This window comes from Hakea prostrata, chromosome 2 (assembly GCF_041222555.1).
Source record: "Hakea prostrata isolate BN-2017 chromosome 2, UWA_Hpros_2, whole genome shotgun sequence".
NCBI classification, from domain to species: domain Eukaryota; kingdom Viridiplantae; phylum Streptophyta; class Magnoliopsida; order Proteales; family Proteaceae; genus Hakea; species Hakea prostrata.
In genome coordinates, this window is record NC_142601.1 from 63,549 (window position 1) to 84,856 (window position 21,308).

General features: G+C 39.7%; 1 protein-coding gene and 1 pseudogene across 2 annotated transcripts; one reads left to right on the forward strand and one right to left on the reverse strand.

Annotated features, from left to right (window-relative positions):
* The first annotated feature begins 878 nt into the window (after positions 1-878).
* On the forward strand, positions 879-10,301 carry LOC149023117 (protein TOC75-3, chloroplastic-like; annotated as a pseudogene). Its single transcript, XR_016171484.1, has 7 exons — positions 879-1,966; positions 3,387-3,516; positions 3,763-3,984; positions 4,069-4,344; positions 4,456-4,704; positions 5,546-5,800; positions 10,061-10,301. The product of XR_016171484.1 is annotated as a protein TOC75-3, chloroplastic-like (transcript).
* Positions 10,302-10,409: 108 nt separating this feature from the next.
* LOC149023118 (transcription factor PCL1-like) lies at positions 10,410-18,502 on the reverse strand. The gene is made up of 2 exons (XM_089143655.1): positions 17,004-18,502; positions 10,410-11,825 (listed from the first exon to the last, which is right to left on the reverse strand). The coding sequence occupies exon 1, from the start codon at positions 18,003-18,005 to the stop codon at positions 17,037-17,039; it is 969 nt and encodes a 322-aa protein (XP_088999781.1). The 5' UTR covers positions 18,006-18,502; the 3' UTR covers positions 10,410-11,825; positions 17,004-17,036.
* Between the last annotated feature and the right edge of the window lie 2,806 nt (positions 18,503-21,308).

Here is a 21,308-nt window from a genome sequence, read left to right on the forward strand (position 1 = left end):
AACCCAAAAAAAAAAAAAAGAAAAAAAAACACCAATATATTCTATTAGTGTTATAAAAATATTTTCATAATGGATTTATCAAACGCCCATTTTCAAGCAAAGAATAGTCTTTTAACACAGAAACAATGAAAAACGATTTTGCATAAGAATTGGTTTCTCGAACGGAAAGCGTTACCAAATGCATACTTAATTTCCCCCGATCCACTTGTTTCCACTCCTCACTTTGGATTGTTTCCACGTAGTTAAGGGAGAAAAATGTATTATTATGGTTTTAATTTAAAGTAGAGGATAAGGCTCATTTAAGGTTTAAAGTATCGGTATCAATGTATTGTCATATATTGTCATGTATCAAGTATTGTTTAGGCTAATGTATTGTATTGTTTAGGCTAATGTATTTTAATATAATTCAATTAGGTGATATATCGTATCGATTTGATCAAATATACGTATCATCTAGGATGACGCGATATCATGGCGCCTGTAATTTAGCCTTTTAAGGTAAACGTCTTCCAAGAAAACTCTTCTCGTTTGGTTTCAATGAAGATATTCGATACGACTCTGACCGTTGAAACACTTAAAGTCAATGCAATATCCGAATTCCACATTTCCAATCCAGCTGTTCGAGGTTTCTTTTTTTCCTTTTCTGGTAACCTGTTTGAGATTTCTTTCACAAAATCTTTCTATTTTCGTATATTTTCTTTCACAAAATCGCTGACATCTAATAAAGTGGCCGAATCTAAAATTTGTAGCGAAGAATCTCTCTGATCGGAACCAACCAATAAAAGAAAATTTTCCCTACCTTTCTTGTTCTTTGAGACGAGTAAGGAGCTCGGAGGAGGGAGAGAGGATCAAGAAAGAACCAACCTGTGAGTCTTGGATTCTCGCCGGAGTAGTTTCCTGCTCAGAGAGAGAGAGAAAACACTGAGCTGGGCGTAATGGAGTTCTGCGGCACTGCACAGCTGCTGAGCCCCAGTCTTGGCCATTCCTTCAGCTCCCAACACAGAGTAGCTACCCAGTCCCCCGCTGATCCCACATCGTCCTCCTCTCTGTCTAGTTCTTGTTCTTCTTGTTCTTCAACACCTCGTCCCGACATTTCAAGCTGGTCCCTTAAATCTAAAACCCTCTCTTCGCTCTCTAAAACCTTGGCCTTCTCCTTTTCTTCTGGTCTCCTCTTCCATTTCTCCTCCACTGATAACGGACCTGGAAACAGCGGACCCGTCGACGGAGGTGGTGGCGGCGGCGGCGGCGGGGATTGGGGTTGGAATCGCAATGGTGGTGGTGATGGCGGCAATTTCTGGTTTCGCTATTGCTGGAGAAGAAGAATTTCAATCTCCTGAATGGGATACCCATGGTCTTCCTGCAAACATTGTTGTTCAACTCAACAAGCTTAGCGGATTCAAGAAGTACAAGATATCTGAGATTCTATTATTCGACCGTCGGCGTTCGACCACCGTAGGCACCGAAGATTCACTCTTCAAGACGGTCTCCCTCCGTCCTGGTGACATCTGCACCAAGGCTCATCTTCAGAAGGAGATTGAAACCCTAGCTACATGTGGGATGTTCGAGAAAGTAAATATGGAGGGGAAGACCAAAGCAGATGGTACACTCGGCATCACTATATCTTTCACCGAAAGCACATGGCGATCGGCCGATTCCTTCCGTTGCGCCAATGTTGGTCACTTGCCGCGGTTCAAGCCAGTGGAGATGGACCCTGACATGACTGATAAGGAGAAACTGAACTATTTGCGGAATGAGATGAAGAACTACAAAAGAAGAATTGAAAGGGCAAGGCCGTGTTTGTTGCCGCTTCCCGTTCAACGGGAGGTCACGCAAATGCTGTGGAAGCATGGGAAGATCAGTGCCAGGTTATTACTGAGGATTTTTGACCTAGTCCAGAAATGGTACGACGATGAAGGCTACGTCTGTGCTCAGGTTGTGAATTGGGGCCACCTCACTACGAAGGAAGGGATTTTGCTTGGGAGCAGTGCCTACGTGGCACTGCTCCAAGCAGTGAACGTTCAGGATTAAATCTTTACTGTTTGATTAAATCCACACCGTGGATTATCAACATGTGCAACAAAACTCTTTTTAAGTGCTATTGACCCGGTTTAATGGCTTTAACTCGAACCGTGGATCAGCTCGTTTCAAACCAACAAACCAAATATTAAAAATCCTCTTTTCATTTTCCTCTTCTCAATCGTAACCAGGAAGATGAAAGAGCACCTCTAGAAGGTAAAAATCCTCTGAAAGAACCCTAGATTTTGGATGTTGTTTAACTTAATTGGCCAAAGCAAAATCCAGAAAGTATATCCTTCAAGCTGAAGCGAAACATCTTGGAAGCAAAGAGAGCAAGCTCACACATCCACTTTCACACCCCATTTGGATCGGCAGCAACACACGCACAGGCTCTCATTAACAGATATTCTTGAAGGGTTTTGTGAATCTTGAAATATTCTCAAATGGGTTGGATAGAAGGAGAGATGAGGTGCAAGAAACACCTGATGCATAGACAAGCACGAGGTGTTTGTCCTTATTGTCTGAGAGAGAGGCTCATTAAGCTCTCTTTTGCAATTAATGGTGGTAGAAGAGGAACAGAGGAAGTGGACTCACCTTGTTCTACATCGTTGTCTTCATCGCCTTATTCTACTGATGCATCTTCTTTGGATTCTTCTCCACGCCATGATCGTTTTGCCTATTCAGAAAGGAGAGGTTTTTGTTCTTCTAGATTTTTCTTGAAGAGTCGATCGGTTGCGGTGGTTGGGCAGAACACCAGGAATAAAAGTAGAGTTGCTGTGGAAGCTGCGGATGGGAAGAAGAAATCTGGCCAAGTTTTGGTCGCAGCTGTTACGTTCTACTGGAAAGAAGACCAAGCAGCTCTTGTTGCATTCCAGTACTGTTAAAGAGATGTCATCTCAGAGCAGGATTCATTCATTGATACAGAATTAATGTGTACAGATTGATTGTTTTGTGTATCTTTTGTTTTTGTAATTTGTTCAATTCTTAGCAAAATTGAAAGAAGAACAAGCACCGTGCCATGTTGTTACACAAATCCGTTTGGAACCTTGAAAACATTCATTCATAAATTTTGGTTTGATTCGGAATATTTTTACCTTGTGGAGGTGCTCTTTCATCTTCCAGGTTACGATTAAGAAGAGGAAAATGAAAAGAGGATTTTTAATATTTGGTTTGTCTGGTTTGAAACGAGCTGATTCACGGTTCGAGTTAAAGCCATTAAACCGGGTCAGTAGCACTTAAAAAGAGTTTTGTTGCCCATGCTGGTAATCTATGGTGAGGATTTAATCAAACAGTAAAGATTTAATCCTGAACGTTCGCTGCTTGGAGCAGTGCCACGTAGGCACTGCTCCCAAGCAAAATTCCGAAGGAATTGGCCTTTGAGGTTGTGGAGGGAGACATTACCCAATTGGTTGTACACTTGTACAGTTTGAGGATAAGCTCGGAAATATCTGTGAGGGGAACACCCATCTTGGTGTTATTATGCGAGAATTGCCTAAACAGGTAACAACCTATTCGTCTGAGTTTATTTAATAAAGTTTCGTTTTCGTTATCATCTGAGTTTATATGATTGTTCATTTGTATTGCCTTTAATTTGGTTTTCTTTGTTATTTTTTGGAATCTTTCTGTTGTGTGGATATTCAAGAAGGCTATGTTTTAGCTTTCAGTTGATGATGGTTTACCTACGTGAGCATTAATGGTTTTTTCTTGGTTAAATTCCAAATTGTTTCTCTCATTTCCAATTATTAGCTTCGACAAGGCCATGTTTACAATAGAGGAGCAGCGAAACAAGCTTTCCGGAACCTAAAGTCTCTTGCCCTGTTCTCGAATATCGAACCGAAGGCACGTGCTGATAAGAAGAACAAGGGAGGAGTCATAGTTGAGATAAAACTGAAGGAGCTTGAGCAACCGACTGCCAAAGCCAGCACAGAGTGGACTATCAATTTTGGACATCAAGGTCGACCAACTCTGGTATATATACGTATGCTAAAAACGACAACTCTTTTAGTAGGACAATGTTCAGTCATCGCTAACCTCTGAACATTTCTCCTTTAGGAATATTCTGGAACCGCCTTCTTTAAGCATCGGAATCTCAATGGGCTGAACAGATCTATTTGTGGTTCAGTAACCAACAACATGGATGATTTTTTTTTCACGCTGGACTATGTTCATCCATATCTCGATGGTGTCTATAATCCTCGCAACCGCACCTTCTGTGCGAGCTGTTTCAACAGCCGGAAACTTAGCCCAGTTTTCACAGGTGGATACACTGTTTACAAAGTTCCGCCCATATGGGTTGATCGATTAGGGGTCAAAGCTAATATTACAGAGGTAAGTCATGATGATTCAATTCTATTCATAATCTTTATTATTCAAACAATTTAACAGTTGGGCAAGTCAGAGCACCACCCCTGTTTCATTATTTTTTATTTGACTCTGCAGAGCTTCACTCGTCAGAGCAAATTTACATGTGGACTGGTGATGGAGAAAATAACAATGCGTGATGGAAACATGCATATTTCTGCTAATGGTCAGAGGCAATTGCCAAGTGGGGACCTTACTGTGTATGGCCCTCCAACAACACTCAGTGGCACTGGAATTGATCGAATGGCATTTGCACAGGCAAATATCACACGTGATAACACCAAGTTTGTGAACGGAGCTGTTGTGGGTGACAGGAATGTGTTTCAGGTGAATTTCCAATCTTATTATGTATTGTTGTTGTATGTGATGTATGCTTGTGTTTAAGATATTCATCTAATCACACAGTTCGACCAGCTTCATCATTACTGCAACAACTTAGAGAATGCAGGAATGTTGCCCAGATTATAATGCTTCATGGTTTGCTAGTTTCAATAATGTTCTAATAATAATTCATACATTTCTCTTTTTTGTTTGGGGGGGGGGGGGGGGGACGGCTTTGCTGTACTCTCTGAAAAATTAAATCTTCTCCTTGATAAGTCCTTCAGTTTTCAAGATTATTATATGAAATTTGTTGAAGCCAAGTTTATTTTACTTGTGGCAACTGTCAGCTTTATGATGAATCAACAAGATGCATCCTTCGATTTAATTGGTTACCATTTTGAGGAATCAAATAAAAATGAAAGATTTTTTTCTTTTTTTCTTTTTTTTCCCCTTGGGATAACTATTTTTTGGACTAGGGAAAGTATCTAATTCAAGCCACTTTTCTGTTTAGCTTCTCAGCTCATAGGTAATCTGAAAACGTTTAGGCACTAGGTCTTTTCATAGGCAACAGTGTTGCTCTTGGATGCGTGAAATGAAGGCATGGAAAATATTTTAAGTTATATACATTTTGTCAAATTCATAAAAGCAGGATATTTAGAGTTGCCATTACAAGATGTTAATACTGTCAGCAGTGTTGGATCGATCATGTACAAAGGTGCCAACAACAATCATGGATCATGGATGTAACTAAATCAGAATATTTCTCTTTTCCCATTCATTCTGCTCTTCTATTTACAGCGGGAAATCTTATTTCCCAACTGAAGTATATATACATATCTAAATGCAGGTGGACCAGGGGCTTGGAATTGGTAGTAAGTTCCCATTCTTTAACCGCCACCAGCTAACAATGACCCGCTTCATTCAGTTGAAGCAGGTTGAAGAAGGTGCCAGTAAACCACCCCCTCCTGTGCTGGTCCTCCATGGCCACTATGGCGGTTGTGTGGGAGATCTCCCCAGCTATGATGCTTTTACTCTTGGTGGACCTTACTCTGTTAGGGGCTACAACATGGGTGAGCTTGGAGCTTGCAGAAACATCCTTGAGGTTGGTACTACTTTTATATTTCATATCTTTCAGTTAAGCTGGCACCCTGATTAATTTGATGTACAATAGATACAGGTTTTTGTGCATTCATGTTCACATGTTTGTTTGTGGCAGAGTTGTTAGAGCAAGGGTTGCTCATATGAGTATAAATGGGACATAGCGTCTCGGATTTTAATCTCATGGATGTTGAAATAGTAGTGTAACTTAGACTTGTACATGAGGGCATTTATGTACTTCTATTCATTTTATTTTGTTATAGCTGCCACCATATTGGCACACAGCACTCACTTGCCAGTGGACATAGTGTCTATGTGAGGATCCACATTGGGGTTCAAGCCCAAACCGTCATTGTCGTAGACTCTCCCTCGCGCCTAAACCACTGAGGGTCTCCAGCATGTGTCCTGAGAGGAATTCAATTGTTCTGTTTTTTTATCAACCAACCGCTAAACAGTGTTTTTTCAAGCCATCATGCAATGATTCAGCTACTGGCTGCTGTTTCTGTAGCATGTTTTAGAGTATCTCCATTCTCCAGTTGATTCCCATGGCTTTGCCCAGTACCTTACAACTGAAAACAAGAACCCTACTACTGGACCACTTCAGAAGAATGAAGTCTGGGTAACAGTCTGGTGGTGTCAGTTCTTCTCAATTCGATTTAAGCGAATATTGCAGAGAGATAACTTTGCATTTGCTGCCCATATTGGGAAGCTGCCCAGGAAACATTTACCTTAGTTGGGAATGGGTTTCAGGTGTACGAAATGTGCGTTCTGTGATCCATTCCCATCTATGGCACAATTTTATTCCTCGATTCAGCCAGGGGACAAGTTTTGTACTACCGTGTAATAGCTTGATGTCACAAGTGTTGATTCCCATACTGTGCCATTTTGGGACTTGATGTCAAGTCTCAACCATGTGATAGTATTTTGTGCTCTGGTATTCATCTGCATCTGAATAGGAACCTATCAAGTGTGGGTACTTTAGTGAGCAGTGTCATGCCAAGGAATTTTTATGGCCAATTAACTAACTCGAGCTCATGTGATCATTTGCAGTATAGCCAGGCTGATGCTTACCACATTGAAGCATCTGACTCTGCATCTGCCAATATTAGTTCCTACATCCCCCTGGATATATTGCTTACCCTCTGCATCTCATGACTGATGTGGAGGCCTCACTGTCATCCACATCTTCTACATTCACCCTGTTTACTCCTAACTGTAATCTTACTTTATAATATTTCCTTTTGGTGGTCAATGTTCTTCCATTTTACCTTGTCCTTTTATAATTGACTCAGGTCCTATCAAATATATGACTGATTTTTCTAGTTTGGTTGTTTAGCATTCTCCTTCAGACAGGGTTCAAATTGCGGCCCCGGGGCTGATGCTCCTTTCTATTTTGTCTATTGAGGATAGTGAACTATTGGCTGTGGTAAAGTTTGTGATAGTTTATAATTGAGGAAGATCTCTCTTTAGTGTTTGGGATTCCTAGTCAAGCCCATCGAACGAATTCTACACCAACTGTGCTTTATATGAGTTGTGTCAAGGGTATTGGAGCTTTGAGATTGTCCCCTTCTAGACAAAGTTTTCTAGTTTATTTCAGTAATGCATTCCCAATAATTTCTTTGGTGATGCTTGTATTTTAGACAATATAATTCAAACTACTAAATTAAAGTTTAACTGATAGAACTAATGTCTTGTTTGTTTCTATTATCATTATCTTTTTGTCTTTGACTACCGTTGGTGCTTTACTTTTATTGATTTTCATACACATAGTTGGATTTATTGCATGCTTCATTAAAGCCAAGTGTTTTCCTGTTCTTAGCATGGTGTTGGGTGATTTCTAGTGGGGGCGGTGGTGGCTAGCAGGGGAATGGGGGACGGTGGTTTCCAGCAGTGGAGGGCATTTTCTGGCGAGGTCTAGGAAGAATATGGATGAAGGGGGGAATCCGTTCACCCACCTAAGGGTTGGGCATGGAATGACACAATGATGGAGGTATTATGGTCATAACACTACACGTAGGGGCAAAATAGTCATTTCAATTTTAAATTTTGAATTAGTTAACAGAATGAAGGCTATTCTCCAATAGTGGCCAACTAGTAATTTTGGAATTAGGTCAAACTGGGTCACCACTATTTTTTTTTTTTCACTTAAGGGGGATAGAGTTTCACCCCCACTTAAGTGGGCTACTAGTGAAAAATTCAATTTGATGGTTTAAAAAATTCCCCCCAAAAAAAAATTAGGTACAAAATGTCAAAAAAGATACTACCTTGCCCATAAGGAGTCAATATGGCCGACAAGGCACCAAGGCTACATCGCCAAGGCAATAGAGCAGTGGTTATTTTTTGTGTCCAAAAAACAAGCCTTGGTAACACTTTGATAACCATGATATCAGGGATCATTTGGGGCTGAAACTCTTTGTTGAGTCTATTTCAGCCCTTTTAACACAATGCTGGCCTCAAATTTATCAAAAAATAATGTAAATGTGACTTCCATTTTAGAATTAGAAGAACTAGGGGCAGACCTGTGATAACCTTAAGAAAAGTGGAAAGAAAACATATGTATAGCTTAGGCCTTATATCTAGTATGGCCTCAACCTCAAATAGAGCTGATTGCAAGGCAAGGATCCCTATTGCCAGCCCCTTTTAGTTGGGAAAAGGCTTGTTTGTTGTTGATTTCCATTTTGGACTCCCAAGTGGGAAAGGAAAATGCTGAAGTGAAACCTTAAAATGGGCTTTGGTTCATATCATATACTTGTATATTATGCTCGAGGTTCAAAATTCATACTAGTTTAATGCATGCACATTATATACCGCCAATACAAGGCTCAAATGATTATCCAATAGTCAAAGTTACAAACTTTAGACCCCATGTGCTAAGCATAGGGTAACTACTATATTTGAGGAGGTGCCCTTACTTTCCCTCTTGTAGTTCTCCATCTCCTGGTTCCTTTGTCTATGGGGGAGACTCAGGACAGTAACATTGACTGACTTGGACCAAATTTTCAAGTTTATGCTTGATCTCGCAAACAAAAGCTAGCTAGTAACAGTGTTGCACACCCATTCATGGTCAACCTGCATCCTCTAACCCTGTTTCAACTTCAACTCGATCTAGTAATTTTCTCTTCCTCTGACCCAGGGACCCTTGTTCAACTTCAGCTTGATCTAGTATTTTTCCCTTCTAGTGCTAATGACTCTTTTGACTTGCCAATTTCTATTTATAAAGGAAAAAGATCGTGTACTCAAAACACTCTATTGTTGAATTTTTTTTCTTACAATTCTCTCTTTCCTTCCGAATATGTTTCTGTGTCTTCTTTGTCCTCTATTTTATTCTCTATAAGTAGCAGGAGGCACTTACAGATCCACGGTGGGAAGCAGCCAAGGTCGAAGAGATGCAGAGATTTCAGAAACAAGTAAACAACCCATGGGATTGCATATGCCTTCAAATAATATGGTTGTGAGTTGTGAGTTGTGAGTTGTGAGTGGGTTTTCACAGTGAAGTAGAAAATAGATGGGACAGTGGAAAGATAAAACTTGCCTAAACCTATGGGATTGATTATCAGGATATTTTTACCATAGTTGCCAAAATGAGCACCACTGGAATGATCCTTACATCTGCAATAAACTTGGGATAGCAAGTGCAACAACTTGACCTGAAGAAATGCACTGAAATTAACAACAGAGGAGGAAGAAGAATAGATGTGGGTTGAGGGGTCCTAAAATATAGAGAAGATATCACTGCTACTTAAACTCGAGAAGGAGAAGGAAGATCTGGTTGCTATATTTGTGCCACTACTACTGCTGCTACTTGAGTTGTAATTGAAGCTTCTCCCTAGAATGGCAGAAAAACAAGGTTGAGCAAAAACAAATAATGTCTTGTTTCCTTGGATGAACATCCAGCTATTATGGTACAAAACATGTGCATCTTGCCTGTGGTGCGTGCATTATAATATTTATCCATGTACTTGTTTCAACAAAACACCCAGATCAAAAGGTCAGTCAGTCACATACTTTGGATACTGTAGTTGTTCTAGATGTTGTTAAAAGTTTGTTGGTTATGTTTAACCCTTTCTTTGCTCTTGTTCTTCTAATACTATATTTCATCGTTTTTGAGAACATTAATTAAATGTTCTGTTACATCTGTATTTGCAGTCGCAGTTACTTTCAGTTCGTATTCATTCACAATCAGGAGGTGTCAGGCTTCTTTTGTGAAAAAATCAAATAGAGTACATTTGCCATTTGACAGCATTTCCTTGTGCTGTTTGTCTAGCTTGCAGCTGAGCTGCGTATTCCTGTAAGGAACACCCATGTTTATGCTTTTGCTGAACATGGCAATGATCTTGGAAGCTCAAAGGATGTGAAGGGGAACCCAACAGAGTTTTACTGGCGAGCAGGTCAAGGCTCCTCGTATGGTATTGGTGTAAAGCTAGGCTCGGTACGTGCAGAGTACACTGTTTACTCACAATGAGGGTACTGGTGCATTTTCTTTTAGATTTGGCGAGAGGTTTTGAGAGCATCAATTTTAGTTTATTTTCAAATTTTTTTAGATCAATTTTTCTTCGCGGTTGGAGCAAAATCTTCAACTTTTAGGGCCTGAAAATCAGTGTTTAACCCCTTCCTCCAGAATCTCATATTGAAGTTCCTCAGCTTACCCTACTCTGAGGTTTCTGTTGCAGTAAGATCTTTGAACCGATCAGCTCCAGCCTCCATCTTTAGAATAAGATCTCGCATGCAATTTTTTCTATACAAACCCATTCGGTTCAAGAAATTGGGCTTTCCTGGAAAGTTGATGGTAAAAAAATGGGCCTTTTAATTTGTATAGTGGGAGACAGAAAATAAAAGTGTGAATTCTGAACCCTACAACTAGGTAAATCTTCTGTTCCTCTGAGAAGCTAATACTAGAAGCTTTTTGGTCCATTGAAATTCCCATCAATTAGGCTGCAACATCTTCCATTCAGTTGAATTTTTAGGGACACTTCGAAGCTCAAGTAAGAATACCTACGTTGATGTCATTCAGTGGACACGCTTGCCTTAGTTTCAGTTTTTTGGTGGATACCCTACAACGTTGTCCTGACATTCTACGATGATGTCATCCAGTGGACATTCTTCGAAGCCCTTGAGCATGAGACACAAGGAAAACTCTACACGTTTCCGTTCACCTACACTTGCAAGACTTCACCATGATTCAGGAATGTGCTCGGGGGATACAAGCAAGGTTTAAAGTATCAGTGTCGAGTATCGTATCGGTCAAGTGATTTTAAGAGACTTATCGTCCTGTATTGAGATACAAAGGATACTATCTGAACACAATAACATCCTGTCCAAGAAGTTGAAAAGTGATGCCCAAATTCGAGATGCTCTCTTAGATCACCACCACCATCAACATGTCCAGCATAGACTCATTTCATGAATACGTGGATATTCCAAACTCAAAACCGGTAATCCTATTTTACAATGAAGAAGTCAATAAGTGAAAACCTAACTAAGAGATCCTCTAGTTTCTGCATCAAGGAAGGTGAAAATTTCTATTTAAACGAATTAATAGCAATCTGTTTCGATTGTACGCATCTGAATTGAGTTTTCAGGATACAATGCACAAACGGGATTTACTTAGTTCTCACTTTCCTTCTCCTTGTAATAGACACAAACTTTAGAAGACATTTCATGGCTGTCCTGATATTCCATAATACTACCCTTTCAGTTCTATGTGATCTATCTATTAAGGTAAAACAAACAATCAAAATAGTCAATGTTTATTTATACCAGCTAGTCCATCACTGAGGCAATGAATAACTCAAATAGCTCCTTTGAAGCATCAATGAGGAAGATAACCCATTCCAAATGACATGGCAAAGCTGCATACAGGATGCTCCAGACCTGTCTTGGGAAGAGATAACGAGGATATCTCAAGGCTCTTTGTATACATTGATATTATGACACTGAAAGATCCCCAGAATTGGCTTCCATCTCCTCACAAGCAGACCAAAAGATGAACACTGATATCCATTCTGGATTGCAGGAACCAAAGTTTCTTCCTGGTACATCAGCAGAAATATAGCCCAAATATTATTATTAATTCAGGTTATGCAGTTTTAACTTATTTTCTTCCGTAAGATAAGTCCAAAGTGAACTGCACGTTGCAATTCATAGTTGTTGGTGGCAGCAAAAGCACTGGTACATGGAAGTGAAAAATTCTCCCGTTAGGTTGTTTCATACTTCCATCATCAGAACAAAGGCTACCAACGTTAGCAAATGATATCATGACGATCGATATACATAGGCATACAAACTTTCCAATCTGTGGAAACTGGTTTTAGGCAACATGTAATTCCTACTGGCACTTCCAGCTTCAGGAAGCAGTTCCTTGCCAGCCAAACATAACCCAAGTACTACTACCCTGTTTCCTAAATCGATCCATTTCCTAGTGTTGGCTCACATTTAGATTCTATCTTTCATCGATACTCCTGCAAAATAATGCGCTTCCCACATCCAAATTCAAGGGAATCTAGTGCCTTGCTTAAGCAGTTTTCAGTTTTAATCCTTTAGTCACTAACACTGCAGGTATCAAGAACAATAGTCCAACTAAATGAGGCTGACCACATGGATCTTTGGTCTCCACAAGCTGTATTTGAGGTGATACCCAGTGCAAGGCCTAATCTAAGCATGTCTTCTTCTCACTTCTTCTCTATGGTTTAGGTTTGCTCTTTTTGGTTCCCCTGATCAGAATCAGGTTGCTTCTTTGAATGAAGCATCTGAAGACATGCATTCAACAATGGCCATACCAGCTCAAATGACTCACACCCAGTTTATCATGTAACAAAGCTACTCCCTACTTAGCTCTGATATGGCCGTTTGTTAATTTATTCTCCTAGTTTTGCCACACATCCACCACAACATTTCATGCACAAAGACATTAAGTTACGCTGATTGATGCAGTTATGATTGTGAAATCGAGTCAATTGTGCCTGGGAAGACTTCATTTTGGCCCATGTTTGGGTTCTATAGGCCTTAGCTTCTTTGTTTTTGGTTATTGATACAATGAACCTAACATATAAGCCCACAAAGTAGAGGTAACATTAATGCATGAGATTGGTAGTTACATTGTCTGTTCGAGTTAGATTAAGAAATTCAACAGCTATCTAATTGAAGAGATAAATACCAATCTCGATAATAGTGGCAACCTCAAGTCCTTAGTACAACCAAGGTTTGAGCAAGAGAACAAAACAAGGAAATAAGATAGATTAAGAAATGAAGCACAGGAAGGGCTCTTCAACCCCCTCTGGCTCCCTCACCCACAGCTATCTCAGCTGTCAAACATGGATTTCTCCATAAGCAATGGAAACATGGCTTTCAAATTCTAATTCTAATTCATCTACTCCAGAAAATAGCAGCAAATGGGGAAGAAGCTCAACTGGAATTTGGAGTTCAATTTCAACAAGGAGATTACTGAAGTTCAAGTTCAAACAAGCAGCTGGAAATGAAGTCTAAGTTCAACCGAGGTATGCCTTCTATATCTCATTGTTTGTTCTGTCCACTCTATTTTTGCTTTTTCATTCTTTCTTTATTATTATTTTTTTCTTTTCTTCCCCCTCTCATCTCTCTGTTCTTTTCCCGGGTTACCTGATGTCTTATTTTCTATTCTTCTTGCTACTTTCTTCTTCTTCTTCTTTTTTCCCCCTTCCTTTTTTTTCTTGGTCAGTGGAACAAAAGGGGTGGGAAGGTTCCCACAAGGGAAAAGAAAACTTTCGATGGGCTACAGAGATGGCTTCTTCCCTTGTCTTCTTTTCTTTTCTTTTCTTTTTTTTTTTTTTTTTTTTTTTTTGGGGGGGGGGGCGCAGGGGAGGGGGGTTTACTAAAGAGAAAACAAAGGGGAGGGTGGAAGTGTGGTTGCTGGAGTTGTTTTGCTTATTGCTATTATTATTTTCATTGCTGCTGGTCACAGAACATTAATGGAAAAGAAAAATATTGAAGACAAAGTGATGGGGAAGGAGAGGATCCTTCAGCTCTAATGCCACTTAAGTAGGGAAGCAGGAAACCTGAATATAAGATTTGAAAGAGTGGAATGCTTAAAAAGGAGGAAGAGGGGGAAGCAGAGCACACATGCACATACCAGCCACAGAGACTCTTCATGGATGTAAAGTCAATCATTATATTAAATCTATGTCTAATGATGAGGGAAATTACATCATATATAAATAAAGAAACTTAAAACACTCCTGAAATAAGACTAACTCTCTAGCTATGAATAAATAGACCAAACGTAAGCAAAGACATTATTTCCCAAATAACATAAATTGCTAATACTCTCCTAGACCAATGACTCAAACTGGACAGAGATCATCTCTATTAGAAAGATGGGGCTGAAAGAGCCAACATATATTTTAATATATTTATCACTATAATCATAATAAAGAAGATATTATTTGGAAACCATACCTTTGTCTTTTCGTTAAAGTTTGATAGGAACTCACGAATCGATACCCAGAATAATAAGATTTGATCACTAGAATATTAAGGATGAACACTTAGATAAGAAAATTACAAGGATAAACTGGTCTGCCAGAGCACATGTTGTCCCTCAGCCATAGGCTGCCCAAAACCTCACACAAAATAATCGATTCCCATCCTCAAATATTTCCCTCTATTTGTAATCCCCATTTATTAGTTACAGTAACTCTCCCCCCACTCCCCTTCTTACCCCAAGGTCCTATCATATTCCATTAGAAACCATAAACTAATGAAAAGGGACAGAAAAATATTCCTTCGCATTATCAACACAAGAATGCGAATAAGAACACTGGTTCTCGATTGTTGCAATCTGGACCATTTTGCCCTTATAACAATTGTTACTCATGTACAAGCAAAATGTATCACTGACATAGTGTACAATAAATGAACTTAGTGTTTAGAGTCCCAAATCACAAGCCTACTCCAGGCATGTTCATCTTACTTACCTTCCCATTAAAGATTAAAAAGTCAATTCTAGGGGCTAAAAGCTAGAGTAATACCTCGTTTACAATCAGACAAGAAAATGAAAATCCCTGTGAGTTGGCATCATTTGCCATCATAGTTCGCCTTGGTATACAGGGGCATTTACAACAGGGATTGCATTGGTAGGTGATTGCATTGGTCCCCTAGGCTGCCACCTTCTCCTTGTTGCCTGGCGCCAGGCCCCCTTCAATGCCTTGGGTAACCCAGATGCCATGACAACTGTACTTTCTGTATAGAACTATAAGTACCCGAGTATCCGAGTGTGAATGTGAGCTAGAGGGGGTTGAATCAGTTACACCTAGTGGATTTTTACTCTTCTTTGAAAATCAATGATAATTTGAATAAAAAATCAAGATGTCAATCAATAAGTACACAAGACACTAGCAACATATAGTGGTTCAACTTATCCAAGTCTACATCCACTCCTCTCTTTAAGAGAGTGCTCCACAAGTTTCTCTTTTAATGCAATAGGTAGAGAAACAAACCCTCACAAACCTTTTAAGGATAAGCAGATCCTTTACAATCTTGGTTTAATGGGAAAGAGTACCCCAATCCTAATTCTATTATAGACAAAGGATACAATCAAATTCAAAGATACAAGTAGAAGAAGTTACCTATCAAGAGGTGTAACATTTTACCTCTAAAGTGAAGTGAGTGATGCAAGATGACATGCAAGGAGTGAGATGCATGCCCCACAAGAAATATTGCTAATAGACTTCAATGTGGACTCCATGCACCTTAGCCTCAACCAACCAGATAACCTTGAAATTTGCAGAGAATGCTAGAATAGACCAATGTCAGGTGAGAGGCTTGAGCAACACTTCAGACTTGAGGCAACAGGATTTTTCTCAATCTCAATTGATCACACTTGGTATATACTCCTTAGACTTGAACCAATCCAATTGAGTCCCTGTATATAGGTTTAAGTGTGTGCAAAGAGTGGCTCCCAATGGATACAACACAGTGATATTGATAACTAACCAGCGTCACCATTTGGTATACGGGCGGCATTGTTTCCAGAACTAGCCATTACTTTAAGTTTGCTTCATAGCGCACATAAACAACGTTGTCTTTTACCAAACGGCTCCATTCCATTTGCACTCTGTGATTGTATATTGATATTTTTTAACAAATAGGATCATTCATTTCACAAACAGAGTTGCCCGAATTAAGCAAATCTAGATCTATTTGGCTAATAGGCTTGTATGTTGCCTTGGCTTTGTTCGCTCGACTCCTAACCCTTTTTAGTTGTCTTTTTATTCCATTGACCATGTTTTAAATCTATCCTGGGGTCATTCTATAATATGCATGTGTGTGTGTGTGCATTTTACAAGTGGTCATTGTGTCCTAAGGTGCACTAGATCAATCTTGGAGGGCCTTTCGATCTTTAAACTTGATCTTCAAGTTTACCATTATCCTTTTCAAGCTTCTTACTCTTCGAGTTTCCTTGGTTATCTAAACTTGATTTAACAAGTTAGCATATCTGTGTTTGTTTTCATCAAAATTGTACGAAGGATGATGTGACTTTAAGTACCAAGCATGAGGAACATAGAATTTTTCAATTGTCCCGAGCTTGTGTATTAACCTACCAGATTTGCCTGCACCCCTATAAAACAACTATACATTTGCCCAAGGTACATAACAGCTTGCTATCTTATCTAGGTGTTCAGCTCAAGGTACATAACACTTTTGGGGATAGGGGAGACTGAAATCTCTTCTAATCTATGTAACATTTCAGCCTTCATTCACAGTTGTCCATTTAGTTAAAAGGAAATGTGGATTCAACCACCTCTACTATAAGAGAATCTAAAACCTCAATTTCAGAAACAACACCCAACACCCAAGAAGAGGTTTTGATGCATATTGAGCTTGTGGGTTTGATTTTTCAGATTCTCTATCGAGAATGAATTGAATTATCAGCCTATCATGGAAGGCTACGAGGAACTAAAAAGGTACAAGTAGACATACAAGAGTAACAACAACAACAACAACAACAAGCCTTCTCCTAATTAAATGAGGTCAACAACATGGATCCTTAGCATTCAAATAAGCTCTGCATATTCTTTTCTCACTGCTTCTACTAAGGTTATCTTAGGCCTGCCCCTGGCTCTTTTATTTCCTTTAATCCAGTAAATCACCCTCAGTATGGGGCATTTAAAGTACAAGTAATCTTACTAATACATAAACACTGAAGAATAAAGACAGAATACAGAGAAGCTCACCTCGTCAGTACCTTAGGAAAGTCATGAGTAATCTCATTTATTTTTAGGGTCAACGTGAGGATGAGACATAGCCGGACCGAACTTATTGCCCGACCATTCTCGCTGCTGCTCCATAAACATGTTATAGGAATGGGGATCGAAGCCATTACAGGAAGCAGCGGCGGTTGGATTTCCTACGGGCATCCCCATTTGACCGTAACTGTGGGCATCACCAATTACAGGCATAGGCATCACAAAGTAAGGCATTGGAAGCGGCATGTGGTGGCCACTGGCACCACCCGAATCGTGAAAGCTCTGCGGCACAGGGGTTGATGAAAAGAGATGATCCGAAGAGGAGGGGCCTTCGTTGGACAAGCCTTGCATCCTCTTCAAGTACAAACGATACTTCTGGAGATGGCTAGCGACGTTTTCTCTAGTTAAACCCTCCACGTTCATCATCTGCATAATGGTCTTGGGGACGGCGTTCTTTATACCTAAATGCGCGACAACATCAACGAACCTCTTGTGAAGTTGCGGGGTCCACATTAATCGGGGCCTTTTCAAGTTCCTAGCAGCAGGGTGATCATCGTTATTATCGTCATTTGAATTATCCGTTCGCATCACAGACTCCACCTCTTCAGCACTGTCAAGTCTTCTTATCTTGCGAGCGTCAGAACCGTCCTTGGTGGTACTGTCAGGTTCATAATCATCACCTTCATCAACTAAGGGTTCATCCTCGCCGAAGGAAGGTAAAGACTTAAGATGCTCGGATGAAAAAGGTTGTGACTGTTGTCGGCAGAGAGTCGATATCGTATTCTGCGAGGCCAGATTCACATCGAGCATGGTTTGATGAGGCTGTGGTGATATACTGAAAGCCGAGGCCAACTCCCGAGGGATCAAAGACTGTGACAACGGCGTCAGATCGTCTGCGCTGGGCAATCCGGCCTCCCACTCCATGACTCGATCATCATCTCCACCACTGAGGCCTCTTTCGAAGCTGTTCCTCTGCACTTCTTCCCCCATACTCTCCTTGCAGTCTTTTGTTTCCCAAAATTTGATATCAATAATGACAATAATGATAATTCAATCATATGTGAGGTAGTAACAGAGCCACGAGTCTTAGGTAGTAGCAGAGCAAAGACAGAGAGCACCAGTTGGCGGAAATCGAAGGAATTAGGGTTTTCAAAAGCCACGGATCCATGTGCAGATGAAAGCTTGAATTATAGACGATTAATGGATAAACATGTTAATTGATTACTTGAAAACGAGGAAATAGAGGAGATTAAGAAGATTTAAGCGAGACGACTACAAACCACAGAGTCGAGACTCGAGAGAGAGAGGGGGAGAGAGAGTAAGAAGCGTTACCATTTCTGAGGCAGGGAATGGCAGTAAAGAGCAGTAGATATTTTTCTGGAGTTGTTCTTCTTCTCTCTCTCAAGATTCGTAATTCGTAAACAATGGTGGGCTTTTTGCCTTTCTGGACCATTTCGTGTGGACTTTCTAGACTTTAAAGGCCTTTTTTCTTTTTTTTTTTTTTTTTTGGGTCAAAAAGACATTAGGTCACAGCGAAAGGAAAGAAAAAGTGTAAAGCCGGTCCCAAAAAGTGCTCTTTCCAGCAGGCTTACGTGGACGTCTTAGCCGGATATTTGGATTACGGTTCGACCGGGTGATCGAGTTGTTGGGCTTTTACCTTTTAGTGGTATAAATCGTAATCATAGACCTTCTCAATTTTGTAATAACCCACCGCCCCACCGACTCTACTTAGTATTTTGCTTCTTCTTCTTTTTAAAGATATATTTGATATAATTGAGAATAATTCTCATGTTTTTGTTAAAATGAATTGTTATAAGCCTATATTTATTAATGCATCTAGAATCTGTTCAAGTGACAAAAACCTGAAAAACAAGGTTAGGTGTGGGCCAACTATAGTGATAGGGAAGTTACACCCAACAATCAAATCAATACATGCAACACTGGATGGACTCTAAACATGTATAGAGCCATAAACCCAAAATAGGATGATTCAATTTTTGGGGTGGGGGTGGCAATTGTTGAATGTTTATTTACTTATAAATAGATCATAAACATTAATCTAATTTTTATTTAGGTAACGAAGATCTACAATTAGGACTGATTTATCATGAATTCTTCTTCTTTCTTTCTTTTTTTTCTTTTTTTTTTTTTTTTTTTTCTTTTTTTTTCTTTTTTTTTTTTTTTTCTTTTTTTTTTCTTTTTTTTTTTTTGGTAAAGAGAATTTTCATTCCAAGCAGCAAGAGGGGGATGGACCTCCAATAGGTTGGAGGCCCATAGTAGAACACGACCACTCAGTCTTCCTTGCCAAAGTGAGGGCCTCCTGGGGTAGGGAATGGCAATCTCATTATCCTCCCTAGAGAAAAGCAAGAAAGAGCAAGACTCAAAATTCTTGTATAATACCAAAATATCATCCACAATGGAGGCAACTTCTAACGGAGGCACAAGAACAGCTTGACTACAAAGAAGATGAATTAGTTACTCGCAATCAGAGTAAACAACAACATTGGATACATGATTCTGAAGGGCACACCAAAGAGCAACTCTCACCGCCAAAGCCTCATCCGTAAGAGCATAATGAAACACAGCAGGTTCTGAGAAGGCCTTCAAGATAGATCCTTGCTCATCAAAAATCACATAACCTACACCACCATTAATGTTTCCTGGTGCCTGGGAAGCATCACAGTGGATCATAAAACCTTCATTAATGTGCATCTGTGGAGGAAGCAAGCACCGCCAAATCTCCCTGTCAGCTCTTCCATGATTCATTTGTCCCTTTGTAGCTTCTAAAAGCTCGGTTGCTACAGCTTGAGCCCTTCCAATAACATCCTCCAGTTGCCACTCTTTTCCTTTCAAATAAGCTCATTCCTTACAATCCATAGGTACCAACAAATGAAGCTACAATGTACTAGTGCCTCCCTTTTTTTCTTGTTTACTGTTGAACTTTAATTCATACCATTTATTCAATCATTTACATAGTAAAGGAGCTCCATCCACTATAGGACAGTAGGAGAAGGCACTACCAAACCAAACTGCCTTTGCAAAAGGATACTCTAAAAGAACAAGATCGATAGACTCACTCAACTTCCCACATCTTTTGCAAGAGGGGTCGACTTTCAGCTGTCTATCCCTCATTGCTTCGCCTGTAGCTAGGCCTTGTGCACACGCCCTCCATAAAAATGATTTCACCTTTGGCATGGTTTTGCAATTCCAAATAAGCTTTCAAGCTCTTGAAGTAGCCAATTCCCATTTATGTTTCCTAGAAAATGAAGGGAAAAGATTCATTCTTTGGTCTCTGCTATTACTTAGCAAATGATAAGCAGACTAGATGAGAAAATCTCATTCTTTGATGCCATCCAAACTAGTTTGTCCTCAGCTTGAAATTGACTAAGTTTGATACTTCTAATAATCCTCACATCCACTTCATTAAAAAATTGGTTTAGCATATCCACCTTCCATTCCTTTGTACTCGGATTTATCAATTTTTCCACTCTTGAGATAGGGCATCCCTCAGGCCTAGGAGTTGTAGTTTTGAATTGCATAGCCGACCCTATCCATCAATCTTCTTAGATCATCACTTCCTCCCCTGATCCGATTCTCCACGAGTCCTTCCTGTAGGAGTCCGGATCCTCAACCCGTCAGGGGAGCACAAAGTGCTCCCCGACAGCTTTACCACCACAAATTACAGGGGGGCCCAGGGTTGGGTGATGGGAATTTTTATCTAAATATATAATTTATATATATATTTATTATATATATATATATATATATATATATATATATATATTATTACTTGTGGCCACCGATTTTATGGTGGAAAAACCATCGGAGAGCACTTTGTGCTCCCTTGACGGGGTGATGATCCAGATTCTTCTCCCTTCTAGCTAAAACACTTCTCCAAGCCCATGATAATGTATTTCCCACTCTAGCTCTCAGAAAATCAGTAGAAAGAAAATATATGGCTTTCTTTTTTTGTTTTTGTAAGAAAAAATATATGGCTTTCCTAAAGGAGCCCCAATGAATTCGGATCATTGAATAATTCATCCCCTCTCAATATCAATCTTAAAGTGATTTTAGTATTTTGGGTGTACAAGATAATGAAACATTTCCATGATCATTCTTTTTCATCCTCACCGATATAAACTAGAATAATCACTATCTCGAGAACTTAGTTATAGAACCCAGATGAAAAACAAACCTTATCAGTATCCTTAAAAGGCTTTTTAGCACTCTCCCACATCCAAAGAGCACTATACAAACGTAAATGAGAAGCTAAAACTAGACCACTGAGCTGTG

Coding starts and splice junctions, on each gene's coding strand:
- LOC149023118 (XM_089143655.1), bottom strand. CDS start 18,005: ATGGGGGAAGAAGTGCAGAGGAACAGCTTCGAAAGAGGCCTCAGTGGT.